This window comes from Bos mutus, chromosome 11, assembly GCF_027580195.1.
Source record: "Bos mutus isolate GX-2022 chromosome 11, NWIPB_WYAK_1.1, whole genome shotgun sequence".
Taxonomy (NCBI): domain Eukaryota; kingdom Metazoa; phylum Chordata; class Mammalia; order Artiodactyla; family Bovidae; genus Bos; species Bos mutus.
In genome coordinates, this window is record NC_091627.1 from 32,929,903 (window position 1) to 32,950,884 (window position 20,982).

General features: G+C 37.2%; 1 protein-coding gene across 6 annotated transcripts in view; it reads right to left on the minus strand.

Annotated features, from left to right (window-relative positions):
• Window positions 1-20,982, minus strand: part of DTNB (dystrobrevin beta) — a 241,721-nt gene that overhangs the window by 110,841 nt on the left and 109,898 nt on the right. For all 6 annotated transcript variants that reach the window (XM_070379236.1, XM_070379235.1, XM_070379233.1 and 3 more), the window contains exon 9: window positions 6,532-6,656. In XM_070379236.1, coding sequence (XP_070235337.1) covers window positions 6,532-6,656 — 125 coding nt within the window. The remainder of the gene's footprint in view (window positions 1-6,531; window positions 6,657-20,982) is intronic.

Below are 20,982 nucleotides of genomic sequence, written 5' to 3' on the forward strand. Positions count from 1 at the left end.
GCACTTTCAGACACATTATCCTTAAACAATATCCTGAGATAATTAAGATGAGTTGTATTATCACCACTTTACAGAAAAGTAAATTGATGTCTCTTGAGTTTTAGTCTAGTTTTCCTTCATTACACTGCCTCCCTCCTATTTTCCAAGCAACCAAGTTACAGCTACTCAATGTTCTTTCTTGATTCTAAACCTAACCACGGGATTCAAACACTGGTTGGATTACCATGTTTCTACAGTAACAATTTCTTACTGGGTCAGCATGTTAGAAAACTAGGAAAGAAGAGTAGGCAAGGAGTTTGAGAGCCCCAGACTTTGGTCCCAACTCCAGCACTTTGCCGTTGTGTGATCTCGGGCAGGTCACACAACCTCCTTGATTCTGTTTACTTATATGTAACAGGTTAATGCCATATGCAGTGCAAAGGCTGCTGTGAGGGTTAAATGAAGAAAAGTACATGAAAGAGGTGAACAAAGAGCTCAGAACACTGGGTGCTCAATAAATATCCAATCTTGAATCTCAAATTTGTGATCTTCTGAGAATCTCTCTCCTATGCCAACAATGAAACATATGCAATTAACATTAAAATAAACTTAATCTCAATTTCTGTTCCAAATTTCCACTGGAGTTTTCATTTTATTTCTCGGCATTTAATGGTAAAACCTAAGTTGTTTTTTTTTTTAATGTTTACAAACTTTTCTGCATCTCCATTACCACCATGACTATCCAAACCAGCATCATCTCTCAGCTGGTCCATGAAAAAACAAAACCCTTCAATCTGGGGTAATGTCCCAAGTCTCAGGGGGCTTTGCCTGCCTCTGTAGCCTTCCTCTTGCTTGCTGTTCTCCTGCCCCCCCTCTGCTGGAAATGCTCCTCCCTTTGCCATCTGGGGTAACGTCCCAAGTCTCAGGGGGCCTTTGCCTGCCTCTGTAGCCTTCCTCTTGCTTGCTGTTCTCCTGCCCCCCCCTCTGCTGGAAATGCTCCTCCCTTTGCCTTCCATGTACCTAATCTCTATTTATCTTTCAGGCTTCACTGGAAATGTTACTCTTCACAAAACCCTTTCTTAACCTACCAACAAGATAAAGACAGGCCATAAGGGAAAGACATCCTGTTAGAGAATTACTGTATATATTAGGACTAATGTGTGATTTATACAAATTTTATTTCTCAGAGATTTCAAGGTGAGTATCAATTGTCAAAAGGAAGGCACAATTAAAATTGCAACAGAGTCAACAGGAAAATAATAGGGGTGGAACAAATGGCTCTCTGTTTTGAAAAAAATAAACTTAAATTCCTAGCAAAATATCTCATGGCAGCAACATCAAAGAAGGAAAAAAATACAGAAATAAGAAATTTATTGACAGGTATTTTTAAAATTTTGAAGTGAGAACATTAATTTTAAATATAAAATGAAAGCCAGAAAACATACAGAAAAAAATTTGACCATTAAACTAAAACTTCAGTAAGACACTTTATTTTCTACTCTGAGAAGGAGAAATAGAGATACATGCATTCTAACATGCCCCCTCTCTTTCAAAAATTATGAGCAAATAAGCATGCTATGTAAGAAATAACTATAAAGTGTGAATCTACTTGGAGTATACTGGTCATCCAGTCCCTTAGATCCTATTCCCAACTCTCAACCCCCTTGGAAGGCAGCATTCATTCAAACCAGGATGACTGATTAGGAGTAAAACAAATATATACAATCTAACTGAAAATAATACCTACAATGTGTAAAGACTCCTGAAGTGCAAGACAATGATCTTATTCTTCGTCCAAAACAGGACTCTTCTAAATTAATACAGTAAAACAACGATTAAAATAATCATGATCTTATCCAAATAAATATTTTACTGACTTTAAGCTTTTAAATGCAGGAGCTACCCTCATCCTCGAGTGAAGTCGCTCAGTTGTGTCTGACTCTTTGCGACCCCGTGGACTGTAGCCCCCCAGGCTCCTCCGTCCATGGGATTCTCCAGGCAAGAATACCGGAGTGGCTTGCCTTCATGCAAAACAGCAACCTTTTCCTTTTCCTGATCACAATTCTAAATGTATAGCAGCCCACCCCTCACAGCTTTCTCATCTTTTGAGTTATGAATACTTGTAACTCTTTCCTCAGGAAGCCAGCTAGAAACACTGCATGTTATAAAACTGGTTTCCTCACTGTCATTCAAACTGATTTGTATATAAGGAAAGTACTGTGTGACTACCGCTTGCACCTTGCATAGTACCTGGAAGGTCCTCAATAAATCTGCTAAATGAATGGAAAATTTAAATTTCAGCAAGCAGCAAGAATTGCTATTCACAGGGGATGGGATGATTTGAGCTCTGCAGTGACCTGCAGGGAGGGAAATCTGAGAAAGAGGGGACATATACATACATATAACTTGGAACATAATAAAAATTTGATCTTATACTAAATAAGCATGTCTCAACAATTTGACAGAACTGAATAATAAAGATTTTTCAGACCAAAATGAAATTAAATTAGAAATTAATAACAAAAAGGCAACTAGAAAACCCTCATATATTTGGAAATTAAGACATTCATTATACTTCTCAAAGAAGAAATCCTAACAACTTAGAAAATATTTATAACTAAATAATAAAAAATTACATAACAAAATTTGGACATTACTCAGGGAGTGTTCAGAGAAATGTATAGTCTTAAATGCTTACACTGCGGGAGGCGGGGGACTTGAAATGAGTAAGCTAGTGTGTTAGTCACTCAGTCGTATCCGACTCATTACGACCCCATGACCTGTAGCCTACCAGGCTTCTCTGTCCTTGGAATTCTCCAGGCAAGAAAACTGGAGTGGGTAGCCATTCCCGTCTCCAGGGGATCTTCCTGAAAGAGGGATGGAACCTGGGTCTCCTGCACTGCAGGCAGATTCTTTACCATCTGAGCCACCAGGGAAGCCCAGGAGTAAGCGAACCATATCTTAAAATAAGTTAGGAAAAGAGAAGCAAAATAAACCCAAACAAGCTTTAACAAAAGAAATAATAAAGATAAGAAATAAATGAAAAAATTAAATGTAATACATATAACAAAAGAATAATAAAAACCAAAAGGTGGTCTTCTGGAAGCCTACCAGATTGGACAAACCTATGGCAAGATTTTTCAAGAAAAAAAAAAATGTGAGAGTAGGGATGAAAAAGATATTAGCACAAATATCGCTGATAAAATATTATAAGCTTTGTGACAATAACTTTAAAAATTTAGATGGAATTGACAAATCCCTACAGCTATAAAATGTTCCAAAATGACTTGTAAAGGAATACAAAATGAAAATAGTCTTATAACTGCTTTTTAAAGTGGAATTAACAGTTAAAAAATCTTTCCACAAAGAAGGGTTTAAGCACAGAAAGCTTCACTGGTAAGTTTTACCAAAAACCAGGAGCAAATAATTCCAATCTTAAACAAGCTCTTCCAAAAAAATAAAAAAAGAGAATGCTCCTTGACTTTCTAAGATAATAAACTGACCAAATGTTATCCTAAAAACAAAACCAAAAAAATCAAGAGAAATAACAGGACAACTTAACTCATAAACATAGAAAAAAAATCTAAACAAAATATTAGTAAGTGAAATCTAGCAGAGTATTAAAAGGAGGGTCAACTTATGTTTAATCCAGGAACGTAGGGTTCTTTCAAAAAATTAATGCAATTCAAAAAAAAATTAATGTAATTCACTATATTAATAGAATAAAGAAACTCAGGCTATCATATTAATGCAGAAAGTCTTTGATAAAATTTGACATCATTCATGACAAAAAGAAAGCACTCTTAGCAAAATAGGAATAAAAGGGAACCTCTTTTATCTGATAAACAGCTCTACAAAAAACCTACATCAAAGAACATACTAAAGTGAATGCTGAAAGCACTAGCTTTGGTATTACTAATAATGCAAGAATGCCTATCAAACCACTTCTAGACAACATTGCACTGGAGGAACTAGCCAGCGCAATAAAACGAAAAAAAAAAAGTATGTTTATATTTGAAAGTATAAAGAATGAGAGGGAAGAAAAAAAGCAATCATTATTTGCAGGTGATATAATTATTTATAGAAAAATCCAAAAGAATCTGAGTACAAATTGCTAGAATTACAAGCAAGTTATGCAAGATGACTCTCTAGTGGATTAAAATACAAAAGCAATGTACGTTGCCATATACCAGCAACAGACTGTTAAGAAACATAATTCAAAAAAGATACCATGTGCACGACTGTACGCATTTGCCAAAAACCATTGAATTGTACACTTAAAGTGGGAGCATTTTATTGCATCTAAATTATATCTCAAAATAACTGTAGGAAAAAAAGGCACCATTTGCAACAGCAACAACAAATGCAAAGTACCCAAGAATTAAACATATACAAGACCTTCTGAGGAAAAATTATACAGCTTTACTAAATGGCACAAAAGAATATTCAAATAAGTGGGAAGACATAATGCATTCATGGAATGGGAAGACAATATTGTAAAGATGTCTGTTCTCCCAAATTTGATCTTTAGAGTCAATAAATCTCTGATCAAAATTTTATGAGGGACTCAATAAGCTGATTCTCAAATTTATATGAAAGAGCAAAGGGCAAAGAATAGACAAGACATCTCTAAAAAAGAAGATGACTTAATCCCTTACAGTAATTAAGATAGCATGATATTGGCATAGTGATAGACATTTCGACCAAAGGAACAGAATAAAGAGCCCAGAAATCAGACGTACGTATTTGGAAACTTCATTTATGACAATGATGGCCTTGTAGTTAAGTGGGGAAATGATAGATTATCCAACAAATGGCCTTGAGACAAGTTATTCAAATGCAAAGAGAGAAAGAGAATTGGATATTCTACATCACACTACACACTAAAAATCTGTTCCAGATGAATTAAAGATATATATAAAAGGGACATCTTTAAAACTTAAAAACAGAGAAAAAAAATCTACAGTGTTGGAACAGGCAAAATTCTTTTTTTAATTCAAATAAAAAACACTAACCTAAAAGAGAAAAGGCTAAGAAATTTAATCAAACAATGGATTACACACAATAGGTAAAATCCACTATGAAACACAGTGGGAGAAAAGTGTATTTTTTTTCCCCAGGAAGAAGAAAACAATGGAACACTGAAGGAAAAACCACTGCAAAAACAGTACAAGAAAGTCAGTCCAGCTATAAAGCCAACAGGCACACTTTTGAGCAATCCGTGGTAAGAAAGAGGATCCCACTGGGACCCTGACATTGGACTAAACACAACGGTACCCAGGGTGACAGCACACAGCCCCACTCGGTCACGAATGGAATTAACTAAAAATGCTGTTATTAGGTTTTCAACTTTTAGACTGAGCCCTTAATAAATCTCAGAAGACTCAGTCATGATCACAGGAGAACAGAACCATTACCAGCTTTGACAATTAAAAGTAATGGCAGAGATGATAGAAGTTAGGAGGCAAAAGAAGGGAGAAGGGGACAGAAGTTACATAGGGGAAGTCAAAAGAAGTTATAAGAAATAGAAGTTTAAGAACTACATTCAAGATTACAGAGGTAAATAATTTTTTAAATGGTGATAGAATAATGAAAAGCTGGGACGGGTTGATATGCAGAGCTATAATGAGGTTGGTCCTCTATACCACAGAAGGAATTCAACGTGTCCAAAAGGGATAAGCCAAGAAATGGTGCTCTGAATACATTATTTAGCGCTATGGAGGTATCCATTAGGACTCGTTCTGGTCCGTGGCCTGTGAGGAACCGGGCTGCGTGGCAGGTGAGCCAACAAAGCTTCATCTGTATTTACAGCCTCTCCCCATCACTTGCCTTACATCCTGAGCTCCCTCCTGCCAGGTCAGCAGCAGTATTAGATTCTCATAGGAGCACAAACCCTCTGTGAACTGTGCGTGTGAGGGATCTGAGTGCAGGAAAGTAAGATCAGGGCTCCCACTGACTCCGAATGATGGGGAGCTGTGTAATTATTCCATTATGTATCACAATGCAGTAATAATAAAGTTCACAATAAATATAATGCACATGAATCATTTCAAAACCATGCCCACTCCACCCTCCACCTCATCCCGTGGAAAAATGGTCTTCCATGAAACTGGTCCCTGTACAGTCTGTGTTTTCCAATTTTCTCTCAATAGGAAAAGAACAAATGAGGTTGATTTTCATTTTCATGTTGTCTAAATTAACTTTAAAATCTCAGTGGTCATTAATTGTTGTAGAGAAAAGATCCTTACTGCTGAAAAGAACACAAATAACAAAGGTGCCCTTGTTAAACCCAGTATAATAATTACACGTAATGTGTTAATTTTCTGATGGAGACTCCTGTATTACTTAGGCTTCAGGGCTCAGGAGCTAGGTTTCCATGTAGATATTATGGTGATTTAAGGTGCTGAAAGCCTGAAGTATTAAGATCCCCAAAAGTAAAGTAAAAAACACAAGGTTAAACATTCATGTTAGCTGATCCAGTTCTGACCCAAAAGAATTCAGCAAGGTATCCATTTCAGTATAATGCACATCTCACTCCAGGTATATACTTACACTATATTTGCAAGGTCAAGTGGTTTCTCTGGTTGCTCAGGAAAAACAGGATGTGGGGGTTCTCTGGTGGGTACACACCCCAAGGATTTACTAATTGCATGGCTCAGCTTCTTTGCAGGGGATTTCTGTGTCAAAGCAGAAAATAAGGAAATAGGAATTGAATTTTCAAAAGAACGAAAAAGAATGTTAACTTAATGACAAGAGCTGTTGAAAATACCTTTTCAAATACATGCTAATCTGCATTATGGTGAACACTCCTGAGCCTTGCAGAAAGGAATCTACAGCTGTTCCAAGGCCGTTTGTGGCCCTTCGTTTCTGCCTCCCGCATTCCCACTATGCAGTCACACTACCCCGCTAGTGTTAACGTTCCTTTTGAACATGTCTATGTGCCCTTTGCGGGAACTGCTTCTTTTATTGCTTCTGGATTATTCTGGTAAGATGCTCTAGTTAATTCCCTGGTCAGAGTCAGAAATTTTTCTGGACTAAAATACTAAAAGGTTATGGGAATGCTGAGCTCATAACCCTTGAATGTTAGCAAATTAGCTGACCAACCCATATCCCCAGAGATATTAAGAGACTATCCTCCAAACGAACGTGAAACAGAACACTTGGTGTTAAGGGGCTGGCCGTGGACACAGACACAAGCGAGTGCAATCAGCATCAGATCCGTGACTCTAAATCATGACATGCCGAAGGTACAGAAGTAAGTTGGCATACTAATACATTTCTTGGGAAGGCAGAGCAATACACAGCAAATCCGAAGACGAGCAGGCCTAAGTGTGATAGTAAATACGAACAAGAGTAAACAGTATGCCACGACTAAGGTATGTAGAATATGAAACCCATATTTTAAGGAAGCTCTTTATAAACTTACTTTATTGTCCATTCAATTCCCTTTAAATAATACTGTTGTCTGAGATTTTCCTGGCAGGATACTAGTTGCAAAAAAAGTTTAAATATTTAATTCTTCTGCCTCTGCAGTGTGTTACCGTATGTACCACTTTAACTGGAAAACAGAATTTGTTTGCAGCTGTGTCTCATCAGTAGCACATCTCCACTTAATTTAATATCCTGCCTGCATTATTTTTATTTATTTATTTAGCCACACTGTACAGCCTGCGGGATCTTAGTTTCCTGAACAAGGATCAAACTGCCCTTGGCAGTGAAAGTGCAAGAGTCCTGATCCATAGACTACCAAGGAACTCCCAGCCTGAATGTATTTTAACATGCATACACGTGTGCTATGTTGCTTCAGTCGTGTCTGACTCTTTGCAACCCCATGGACTGTAGCCCGCCAGGCTCTGTCCATTCGATTCTCCAGGCAAGAATACTAGAGTGGGTTGCCATGCCCTCCTCCAGGGGATCTTCCTGATTCTTCTCTGCTGAGTCACCTTGGGAGCCGGTATTTTAACATAAAATAAGCCAAAATCTATTTACCTTTAAGAATATATAGGGAAAGTTACTTAATACCTTGTTTATAACAGACTCCTTGAGCCTCCTTGAACACATTAAATTCTGGGGAAAAATATCTATATGCAATCAAATTTCCTGAAAATTATATGAAGTTAAACAAAGCAGAAATTCTGAACTTCCCCACAACTGCTCTCTCTGCCCAATGAGTAGCTATACGTATCCTGACTCCCCCTTCTCTGCTCCATCTGTTACACTGCCCTAGACATCATGCAGTCTTCTGCTTGAAACCTTTCGAAGGCTAACAGTCATTTATAGACTAAGATATAAAGACATGCCATCCTATTCCCACACAGGCACTTTCATATCTGGCTCCACTCTCTGTCCTCACCTTTCACCCCACATCAGCATGAACAAGCTGTTCAGTTAATCTGTACCTTGGCCCGCGTCTTTCTAAGATCTCCCTTTCCCAATCTACTTCGTTGTAAATTTTCAGCTCATTTCTCAAGACTGCTTGTTTGCAAGTATCCCTTTCTCTCTGAAGACCTCCCTCACTGCTCACTAAGTCGGCGCCCACTCTTCTAAGTTACCCATTTGACAAGTACACATTTCCACTGTTGCACTGTTCCAATACTACACTGCACTTGCCTATCTGTTAGGCTAGTGCTTTTGAAGGATAGGATCTACATTTTATTTATCTGTGTATTTCCAGAACCCGACCTACAAGAGAAGATGTTATCTGAAATTGTTTGCTTAGATGAATTTTCTAGATTGCTTTTTCCTGACTAAACCACAGAAGCTTAATTTTTTTTTTAGAGTTATGATATGAGTAGGGGACCATCAGAGGACACCAGAGATATCTTAACTCACCTTTACAACTAAACACTATGCCTGTAATCCATGGATTTATTCTGTGATTTTTTTGCTACATCTGAGAACCCCCTGGGCCAGTAATTCATGCACTCTATGTGAGATGGGATATCACATAGCCTATGTTAGTTGCATCCTGAGTAATAACAGCCATGAAATCACAGGTTTCATGTGCATATTTTACAATAAACATTAAAATAAGACTGCTAAAATGAAAAATGTTTCCCTTCCCACCACTTAATATTCTCTAGCAGCGTGCTTGTTGTACTTTCAAAAACACTGCTCCAAGTCAAGGTTTAAGGTTAGATACCAGTTCAAGTTTCAAAAATATAGATAGAAGATTAAATCAATACAGCAAAGCCAGTTCCAAACAGAGTACATCAAGAGATGCTTGATGTGTATGGGAAGGAGAAAAAGACTGGAAATAAACATATATATGTATATATTAAAAAGCAAAGATATCACTCTGTCAACAAAGGTCTGTATAGTCAAAGCTATGGTTTTTCCAATAGTCATGTATGGATGTGAGAGCTGGACCATAAAGAAGGCTAAGCACCAAATGCTTTCAAACAGTGGTACTGGAGAAGACTTTTAAGAGTCCCTTGGACAGCATGGAGATCAAATCAGTCAATCCTAAAGGAAATCAACCCTGGATATTCATTGGAAAGACTGATGCTGAAGCTGAAACTCCGATACTTTGGTCACCTGATGTGAAGAGCCGACTCATCAGAAAAGACCCTGATGCTGGCAAAGATTGAGGGCAGGAGGAGAAGGGGGAGACAGAGGATGATATGGTTGGATGGCATCACCAATTCAATGGAAATGAATTTGAGCAAACTCCGGGACATGGTGGGTGTGTGCGCTCAGTTGCTCAGTTGTGTTCGCCTCTTTGTGACCCCATGGACTGCAGCCTGCCAGGCTCCTCTGTCCATGAGTATTCTCCAGGCAAGAATACTGGAGTAGGTTGCCATTTCCAACTCCAGGGGATCTTCCTGACACAGGGATGGTTGGAACTCATGTCTCAGGTGACTCCTGCATTGGCAGGTGGGTTCTTTACCACTACACTACCTGGGAAGGCCAACACTTTGAATTAAATTGTAAATTAAGGTAAATAAACGACTTCCTTAAGAATATCTTAAAGAGTGAATTATAATATGGCCATGAAGTGATTTCCCTGTGGAGTCTGATTAGGAAACTAAGATTAACAAAGCCTGTGAGCAAAAGTTTGAAAACTGGAAAAAGTTTGAAAACTACCATTACTATAATTGCCAAGACAGAGACATTACCTCTTCTGACTACTTGGCCCCTAGTACAATGTCCAGGACTTGGCAGTCAGTCACTAAATATTTATAGAAGTACAGGGGGTGAGGGAGGAAGAAAAGCAATCCAGGTGTAGGGACTGGTGACCCCCACACTTCATTTAAGCTCCAGGCCCGGGAAGTTCTGACAGTTTTTTATACCTTTTCCCTCAGTTGAACCCTAACACTGATATAGGGGGAGGCCTTAACCTAGAAAATTAAATCTCCTCCAAACACTCTTAGGTGATGATTTTCAATCTTCGTGCATTTTCAATACTTTAATCCACTTTACCTAATTGCAAAATATTTCCCATCATCTCTTAAAAATATTACCAGTTACATTTTTTAAAATACATCAAAACCATATAAAATGGCTGTGTATGCTCTAAAATGTGAAATACCCATCTACCCCCTATCTTACAGTCTGAAAACAGACCATTACCATCACTTGGGAGCCTGGCTGTGAGCCCTCATCTAAGACAGCCCATTCCCACCACACCTGCTCCTTTCTTGGTTATCAGTATCCTGGATTCTGTACTGTTTGCTTGATTTTACTATTTCAGCAATTATGTATTATAAAAAATGCATGATTTAATACATGCTTAAAAACCTATATAGGCTTACATATATATTTTTATGCAACTTCTTTTACTCAAAATTATGTTACAATTGATCTGTAATTCATTCTTTTTTTTAACTGTTTGATTATACGTTGCTCAATTACATCATAATCTATATAGCCATTCCAGTGTTGATGAACATTTGGGTTTTTCCATTTTTTTCCCTCTCCGTCACAATGCTGCTGTAAAACTTTCTTGTCCATGTCTCCTGGTGACCATGTGAGAGAATTTCCTAAGAGTTATTCCAAAGAATTATTGGGTCATAAGTTATACACATTCAATTTTACTTGGCACTGCCAACTTGCTTTTATAAAGTGGTTACGCTAATTTCCTCTCTCATCAGCTGTGTAAGAGATTCATTCTCTCTACATTAATGTCAACCCTTGTTACAGTCAGACATTCTAACATTCACCAATCTGGTAGGTGATAAATGTTATTGTGGTTTTAATTTGCAATTCCTTCTTACTAGAAAGACTGAGCATCTTTTCCCATGTTTATGAGCCACTGTGGTTCTTCTGTGAAATGCTTGTTCCTGTCTCTGCAATAGTGTTTCACTTACTGATTTGTAAGAGTCTTTCTCTTAATGATTTCTAAGAGTCTTTCTCTTACTGATTTCTAAGAGTTTTTTTTATATGTTTTGTATTTTAACCTTACAGAAGGTATATCTTACAAACAACTTTCATGTAAGGTTTCTTTTTCATTCTGTTGTTCTTGATGATTGGTCATCTTAAAATATACAGCAGCCCCAATTTATTAATCTTTCTTTCATATTTTGTGCCTTTTGTATTTTATGAAATATGCCCCTCCCTGAGGTCATAAAGGTATCCTGCCAGATTGTCTTCATTATTTTATAGTTATTATCTTTCATTTTTAGATTTGAATCTTCTTAGAACTGATCTTTTTATATGTATAAGGAAATAATCCAATATGGATAATCAATTGCCTCAGGATCATTTAATAAACAACCCCTTCTTCTCCTACAAGACAGATACTCTATTTCTGAACTTATACCAGTCTCAAGATAATTTAGCAGTTACGCTTCCACTTCTCTTTTCATGAAGTACCAGCGCCTCAAACTTTCCTTCCTCATTAGGAGAGTCTTCATTTTTCTTGACCCTTCACACTTCCACTTAAATTTTACCATCGGTCATTTATCACACACACACACACACACACACACACACACACACACACACACAAAACCCTGCTGGGATTCTGATGGAAACCGATTGAATATATAGACATTTCTGGGGAGAACTGACATCCTCACATACTGAACATTCCTTTCTGTGAACCGCTTGTGGTATCTTAGTTCCCCAACCAGGGATTGAACTTGGGCCCTCAGCAATGAGAACACAGAGTCCTAATCACTGGATTGCCAGCAAACTCCCATAAGCCTTTTTAAATTTCTTCAAATAAAGTTATAGATTTTTGCTCACAAAGGATGTATGTATCTGTTATTTATTTCCAGTTACAGAAAGATTTTTGCATATCTATTTTGCATATTTTGCACATCTAGCTCTATTTTTAAAAATTTTGGTAAAACATACATAAAATTTACCGTCTTGACCATTTTTAAATATACGGTTAAACGGTGTTAAGTATACTGGTCATTTATAAATCATCTTTGGAGAAATATCTATTCAATTCCTTTACCCATTTTTTAATGGGTTGTTTGCTTTATTTTTTGTTCTTAAGTTACAGGAGTTCTTTATACAATCTGGATATGAGCCCCTTATCAAATATATCATATAAAAATATCTCCTCCCTTTCTATAGTTTGCCTTTTCACTATGTTGATGTGTCCTCTGATACACAGGAGTTTTTAATTTTGATGTAGTCTAATTTATCTATTTTCACTTTTATTGTCCCTGTTCTATTCTAATGATTTATTTGGAGATTCTTTCAGTCCTTCTGTATTGACAGTCACCATTAAATAACAGTAACTTGTTTCCTTTCAATTAAAATGTCTTTTATCTGTTTTCCTTGTTTCCTATGCTGCTTAGGACCTCCAAGAAAATGTTGAATAGAAGTGATAGTAAGCTTCCTTGTTTTGTTTTCAATCTTAAAACAAATATTCTTGGTATTTCATCAGTAAATATAATGGATGCTGCTGCTGCTGCTAAGTTGCTTCAGTCGTGTCCGACTCTGTGCGACCCCATAGACGGCAGCCCACCAGGCTCCCCCGTCCCTGGGATTCTCCAGGCAAGAACACTGGAGTGGGTTGCCATTTCCTTCTCCAATGCATGAAAGTGAAGACTGAAAGTGAAGTCGATCAGTCGTGTCCGACTCTTAGCGACCCCATGGACTGCAGCCCACCACGCTCCTCCATCCATGGGATTTTTCCAGGCAAGAGTACTGGAGTGGGGTGCCATTGCCTTCTCCAATATAATGGATACTATGTTTTTATAAATATACTATATTAGGTTAAGGGAATTCTTCTACCCCTAGATTACTAAGGTATAATGTGTGTAAATGTTTAAATTATTAATGAATATGGGATCTTAATAACTATTTATTGATTATACAGATTTAATCCATCAATCTATGAAATGATTAAATTATAATAATCTATCTCTTGTTGTTGTTTAATCGCTCAGTCATATCTTTTGAGACCCTATGGGCTGTAGCCTGCCAGTCTCCTCTGTAGTGAGTTGCCATTTCCTGCCATTTCCTGCTCCAGGGGATCTTCCCAACGTAGGGATCGAACCCCCATCTCTTTCTTGGCAGGCAGATTCTTTGCCACTGAGCCACCTGGGAAGCCTATCTTTAAATGTTGTAATAAAACAAGAGTGGTCATGACTCTTGGATACACTAAAGAGGTAAGTTTCATATTTTGTTTAGGCTTTCATTTGTGTTCATTAGGATAGCCTGTAATTTTCCTTTCTTGTCCTCATAACGTTTTGGTACCAAGGTAATTCTAGCCTTAAAAATGAAATCAGAATGCTCATTATTTTTTTTCTAGACTTTGGGAAATTTTTGTAACACTGAATTCTTTTCTTTGAAAGTTGAAACTTAGGTAAAGTTGTTCAGGCCTGGTTGTTTCCTTTGTATAAATATTTTAAGCTACTAATTCAAATTATTTGATGATTATACTAATATTTACAGTTTTTATTCTATCTTGAATCAGTTTTAGAAAGCAAGGTTGTTTAGTAGTTGCATATTCATGCTGTTGTATATATATAGCTGTTGATTTCATCTTTTTATCTTTTGTAAATTTTACCTCTGGTGAAGATTTTTTTACTGTAATAAAATATACATAACATAAAATACATCACTTTAACCTCTCATAAAATGAAATCTATGAGATCTATTTTGCCCTGAAATCTATTTTCTGAGGTTAATAAAGTTTCACCATTTTTTTTGGTGAGTTCTTAGCTTGGTGTGTCTTTTTTTTTTCTTCTTTCTTACTGAGATATATAGACATACAGCACTGTGTAAGTTTAAGATGTAGAGCATAATGATTTGACTTACATACATCATTAATTGATTATCACAATAAGTTTAGTGAACATTTATCACCTCATATAGATACAAAATAAAAGAAAATGTTTTTTCCTTGTAATGTGAATGTACAGCATTTACTCTCTTAACAACTTTCATATATAACATAAGCAGTGCTAATTTTTTGGAGAAGGAAATGGCAACCCACTCCAGTATTCTTGCCTGGAGAATCCCAGGGACAGAGGAGCCTAGTGGGCTGCCATCTATGGGGTTGCACAGAGTCGGACACGACTTAAGTGACTTAGCAGCAGCAGCAGTGTTAATTTTCTGCTTTTTTTATCCTTAACTTTCAACTTCGTGTATATATTTTTTATATTTTTGCTGTTTCTTGTAAATAGCATACAGCCAAATTTTTAAAAAATATCCACTTGACAATCGTTGCCTTTTATCTGAAAATTTTAGTTAGTTCACAGACTACTAATATATTTGGATTTGTTTCTATAGCTTGTTATTATTTTAGTTTCTTCCTTTTATTTTTGTCCTTAATTACTTTTTAGGTTTTATCTTTCTCATTTTGTTTTCCTTATTTGGGCAATTATATACTTTCCGAGCAGACTCTTCTGGTGGTTGCTTTTTTTCCTTTGTCTGAAACGAAGTAATGTTTACTGAGAATTTAGTGTCACGTTATCTAAGAGGGGCTTTGCACACATTCAGAGGCTCATTTAACCCTCCCTATGTTTTATGAATTAGATATTAACAGTCTCAATATCATAGGTACAGAAACTATAGTTCATATAAATAGGCCTGTCTTACTATTTTCACAGTACAACACAGCCAAGTAAACTTAGAGAACATACAAAGGATCAGAGAGGTCCCCAGGGGCAGTGGGACTTCCTTGCAAAAAGTCAGAAGCAGACTGGGGACGCAAGTACTACGCTGGGGACCGGGAAGGGGGCACTTGGCTGAGTAGAGGTGGGGACACCTCCAACTGAGGGCAGCTGCAAGGACATAGATAACTGTGGACCAGGCACTAAGATATTCTGAAATTTTTTGAGCTCAGATGACTATATTCTCAACCAGCCTCAAGCTAATTTCTTGCACAGCACAGTCTTCATCTCAGGGTACTTGACTACAGACCCTGACACTTGGGAGCACTTCAGCCTAATGAAAAAGTTCAGGATTGATGTCTTGGAGGCCATTCCTGTCCGTTCACTTCAAATTATTCTGAATACATCATCCTGAGCCACCACTGGTGGGGATTCAGGCAGAAACATAAGCCTCCTCAGAGAAGTCAGAGACCTCCTCTAAGCAATTTAACATGAATATTTTACACAACCTTAGTCAGTATCTGTACTCTCATCTTGTAACTTAAAATCCTTTAATTCTAACCATGCTTCAACTATATTCATAGCATTGATTAGTACTTCAGCTGCATCTTATTTTCAGACCAATAAAATTATTAGTCATTATTATTTTACACACAGTGCTTATTTAAATTTACTCACATTTACTAACTCTGCTGTGTACCATTTCTTTCTTATTGGTTCAATTTATATTTCCCCCAAAGCACATCTTTTGTTAGTTCCCTTAGCAACAGTCTATTGGTGGCAAACCCACTGAGAACTTTTCTGAAAATATATATTCTTTCTTTGCTCTTAAACAGACTTGCTAGGTATGGAATTCTAGGTTGATCTTTCACTCTATCCTTTAAATTCTTCAATGGACTTTCACATTTTCCATTTTCCAGTATCTGTGTTCAGTATTCTCTATCCTGGTTAATTTGCTCAGACTTATTTTCCATTTCCTAATTTTTGCTGTTGCTGCTGCTAAGCTATTTAACCCCTCCACTGAGTCTAACCTTATTATTTTTTATTTCTAGAAGTTCAGTTTGTTCCTTTGTCATAGACTTATTCCTTTTTCAAATGTCACTATTTGTAAACTTTTTTCCTTAATTTTTAAGATGTACAATTTTCTAAAGTCCTTGGCACACTTAAGGTACGATATGTTGTCCTCGCTGATTCTCCTTCACAGTAGATCGCTTTATAACAGAGTTTGCGATATTTGAAAATGAGCTCACCTTTAGTGGGGACTGTTTTTTGTAGGGGAATCTTACTTGTACTCTCTCTGGGCCAGAGGAGTAATTTGAGCCCCTCTTTCACAAGGAGGAAGCCCTTCTAAAATTTTAAACTTTACAAAAGCACCAGTTCTACTCACCTTGAGTAGACCCAGGTAGATTTTCTGTACCTCAGAGGCACTAATAACCCCAACCACTAGCCTCACTATCCAATCTAATAAATCCTGGGGATATCACAATTTGGGATTTAATTTTTGATAGCCAAGAATTTCTCTGACTTTTCTTCAAGTTGAATTCTGCATTTCAGTTTTGTTATTATTTTTCATCCTGCATGCATATTTTTCACTGGGGATGGAAGGCTATAGTTAGCTTCTAATTCCCTCTTTGCTCTCCTTAACCACAAATTCCAAGTTGCTATTTTTGTTGATTTAAGTCACAACTTACTAAAAATCATCATATATCTTACAACCAATATTTATCTACATTCAGCATTGTTTTTCTGATTTCTCTGCTTTTTTTTTTTTCTCTTAAATCCCATTACTCCCTTCTTTGTTCATTTATTTTCTTTCTGCAATGCATCTTTAAATAGTTCTTTTAGCAAAGGGCTTTCAAAGTCCTTAAATTCTGAAAACGTTATTATAGCATCCATGCTGTTGAAGGACAGTTTGGATGAGAATACAATTTTAATTTCAAATTTATTTTCCTCAGCCACTTGAAGACATTCTGCTGTTATTTCTTAAAACCAGTGATTAATCTAGTATCATTTGGATTTCTTTTCCCCCCACTTCATGCACTATGTGGACTTTTAGTTTCCCAACTAGGGATGAAATCCAGTTCAGTTCAGTTCAGTTCAGTTGCTCAGTCGTGTCTGACTCTTTGCGACCCCATGGACTGCAGCACGCCACACCTTCTTGTCCATCACCAACTCCTGGAGTTTACTTAAACACATGTCCACTGAGCCAGTGATACCATCCAATGATCTCATCCTCTGTTGTCCCCATCTCCTCCCGCCTTCAATCTTTCCCAGCATCAGGATCTTTTCAAATGAGTCAGTTCTTCGCATCAGGTGTCAAAGTATTGGAGTTTCAGCTTCAGCATCAGTCCTTCCAGGCCCCTTGCATTGGAAGTGCAGAGTCTTACCACTGGACTGTCAGGGAAGTCCCTGGATTCTTTACATTTTCTTTTAAAATTTTCTTTCCTTCTTTATTTTTGGTTGTGTTGAGTCTTCATTGCTGCGTGTGGTCTTTATGTAGTTGTGGCATGGCTTCTCTTGTTGAGGAGCATGCACTTTAAGATTTTGAGAACTTTTTTCTTAATCACACTTTTTATTAGTATTTTCTCTATATATGTCTACCTCTACATTGGCTTTTTGCAGTTTTGTGGGATTTGTTTTTTTTTTTCCCCTTTCCTTTTTTTGTTTTGTTTTTCTTATTGTTCTTTTCTTGGCGTAGTTATTCTTTACTATATCTAAATCTTTTAAAATACTTCTATTTAACTCTGCATTTCTGTTTTTTTTCTTTTTTTCCCCCACCATGTTGGTGTGTTTTCTTTCTTTGCTTTATTCCTCAGCTGGCTCTCTGCTTTGGTCTTGTTTTCTGTTTCATGTTTCAGTTAGTGTTGTTTTTCATTGGTTGGTATTATTTTTTATTTTCTTTGTTCACCAGGTCACTCTCTGTACTCTTCTTTGGACTGTTTTGGTTTTGTTTGTGTGTGTGTATATATTTCTTTGCTTTTGTTACTATTCAACTGCTATTGCATTTGCCATTTGTCTAGGGTTCTTTTTTTTTTTCCTAGTTTTTTGTTTTTTATTTGTTAGTTTTAATCCTCTTTATCCCCTTGATAAATGGCTTGTGGGATCTTGGTTCCCTGATTGTAGATTAGGCCTGAGAATCTGAGGAAGCACTGAGTCCAGGACACTAGACTGCCAGAGAACCCCTGATCCTAGAGTAGTAATTAGTGAGAACTCCCTCGAAGGCCTCTACCTGCATCCAAGACCCAACATCACCCAATGGTCAGCAGCACCCAGCGCAGGACGCCTCACCCAAACAACAAGCAAGACAAGAACACAAACCCAACCATCAATGACAGGTTTCCCACAGACACCCTAATACCTACCACCTCACACAATCCTGCCCATCAGCGGGGAGGAAAGCTCACCTCCTCCCACCAGAATGCAGGCACAAGTCCCTCCCCACACAAAGCCTACACAAACCACTGGACTAACATCACCAACAGAGGGCAGAGACCAAGAACAAAAGGGACTAAGACCCCACAGCCTGGGGAAGGATGACCTCAAACACAGTAAGATAAAATGGAAAGACAGAGAAATATTGTATACATGAAGGAACAAGGTAAAAACCCACAAGACCAAATAAATGAAGAGGAAATAGGCAAACGACCTTCAAAAGAATTTAGAGTAATGATAATAAAGATGACCAAAATCTTGAAAATAGAATGAAGAAAATGCAAGAACCATTTTAACATATTTAAGAAGGACCTAGAAGAAATAACAAATAAACAAACAATGCCAAATAATGCAATTACTGAAATTTAAAATACTCTAGAAGGAATCAGTAGCAGAATAACTGAGGTAGAAGAACAGATACGTGAACTGGAAGATACAATGGTGGAAATAATTGCTAAACAGCAGAATAAAGAAAAAAGAATGAAAAGAATTGAGGATAGTCTCAGAGACCTCTGGGACAATATTAAATGCACCAGCATTTGAATTATAGGGGTCCCAGAAAAAGCAAAAGAGAATCAGAAAATTTTTGAAGAGATTATAGTTGAAAACTTCCCTAATATGGGAAAGGAAATAATCAATCAAGTCCAAGAAATGCAGAGAGTCCTATACAGAATAAACTCAAGGAGAACCACACTGAGACACATATTAATCAAACTGACAAAAATTAAACACAAAGAAAAAAATACTGAGAGCAGCAAAGGAAAAACAAGTAACATACAAGGGAAACCCCATACAGTTAACAGCAGACCTTTCAACAGAAACTCTGCAGACCAGAGGGAATGGCAGGATGTATTTAAAGTAAAGAAAGGGGAAAAATCTACAGCCAAGATTACTCTGCCCAGCAGAGTCTCAAAATTGATGGAGACATCAAAAACTGTACAAACAAAGAAAAGTTAAGAAAATTTAGCATCACCAAACGAGCTTTACAACAAATGCTAAAATGACTTCTATAGGCTGGAAACATAAGAAAAGGAAAAGACCTATAAAAACAAACCAAAAACAATTAAGAAAATCCCAACAGGAACATATATATCAATAATTACTTTAAATATAAATGGATTAAACTCTCCTACTAAAAGACAGACTGGCTGAATGGATATAAAAACAAACAAAAACATATATGCTGTCTATAGACACTTATCTCTTGATGCTGGGTTCCAGGAAAATTTCTTGCCCTGATCTTTCAGTTCAATAATCTGTTCTTTAGCTATATCCAGTTTGCTCTGCAGCCCATCTAGTGAGTTTGTTCAACAACTGTATTCTTCATTTTCGTTATTATTTACAGTTTCATAACTTCTACTTCTTGTATTAAGCATGAAAGTCTATCCTTGGTCCTCTAAGGAAATTAGACTGACCTATTTTTAAAGTTTCTTTCTGACTGTTCTAACCCACAGGGTGTAGGTCTGCTGTTTATATTTCACTGTGCTAAGCTCCCTCTGGGTTTTCACGACCATGTAAACATCTCCCATGGGACTGTTCACTTGCCATCTTAGCCAATAGTGGCCTCCTTGCTGGGGGCCTCATGTTGAATCTTTTCTGACAAAATCAGCAGAGAGCTTCAGGGTCTCAGTAGTAGTGATGACCTCAAACAGGCACTGTTAAGCAGTTCCTTTCTGCAACTTCTCCTTTACATACACTCCTTCACTTAAAAATGTTTTATGGCTTCAGGTCAGGAACATTTCTTTTCAATCTTCAAAGATAATTTATTAAACTTAATTTTTTATCATTTCTATGGGCTTGGTACAGAGGGTAAGTGGGAAAATGTGTTTGGTCACCACCTTGAAATTGGGTTTCTTACTTCTTTACATATAACTTCTATGCATTCTCTTTAGCCTCCTTCTGGAACTGTTATTAGATGGCACTCCTCAATCTATCTTCCATGTCTTTTTTTTTTTTTTATTACTGTGTCCTTCCGTCATGTATTTAAGAACAATTTTCTGCTCTAGTATCCAGCTCACAAATCTTCTCTTACATTACAGGCACTGATGATCAGCCCACTTAATGAATTTCTTATTTTGACAATCAAACTTTTAAATTCCAGAATCAAAACTTAGTTATTTTTGGTAGATAAAATAGCTTGGAACTTCTCTGGTGGCCCAGTGGTTGAGGCAGGGGACACAGGTTCAATCCCTGGTCTAGGAAGATCCAACATGTCACAGAGCAACTGAGCCTGAGAGCCTCCAGCCTGCAGCTAGAGACCATATGCCACAGCTACTAAAGCCTACACACGTAGAGCCCACGCTCCTTAACGAGAGAAGCCACCACTCTGAGAAGCCCAAGTACCACAGTGAGGAATAGCCCCTGCTCACCACAACTAGAAAAAACCTGCTCCAGCAACAAAGACCCAATACAGTCAAAAATAGTTAATTTTTAAAAAACTGTTCACATCTCTCCAAGAGTTCAACTACACAATTTTAAAATCTAGTTCCACTTGTTCTATGAATTCTATGTCCAAAATAAACGCTTCTGTGATCTCCTTTGCATAGCTGTT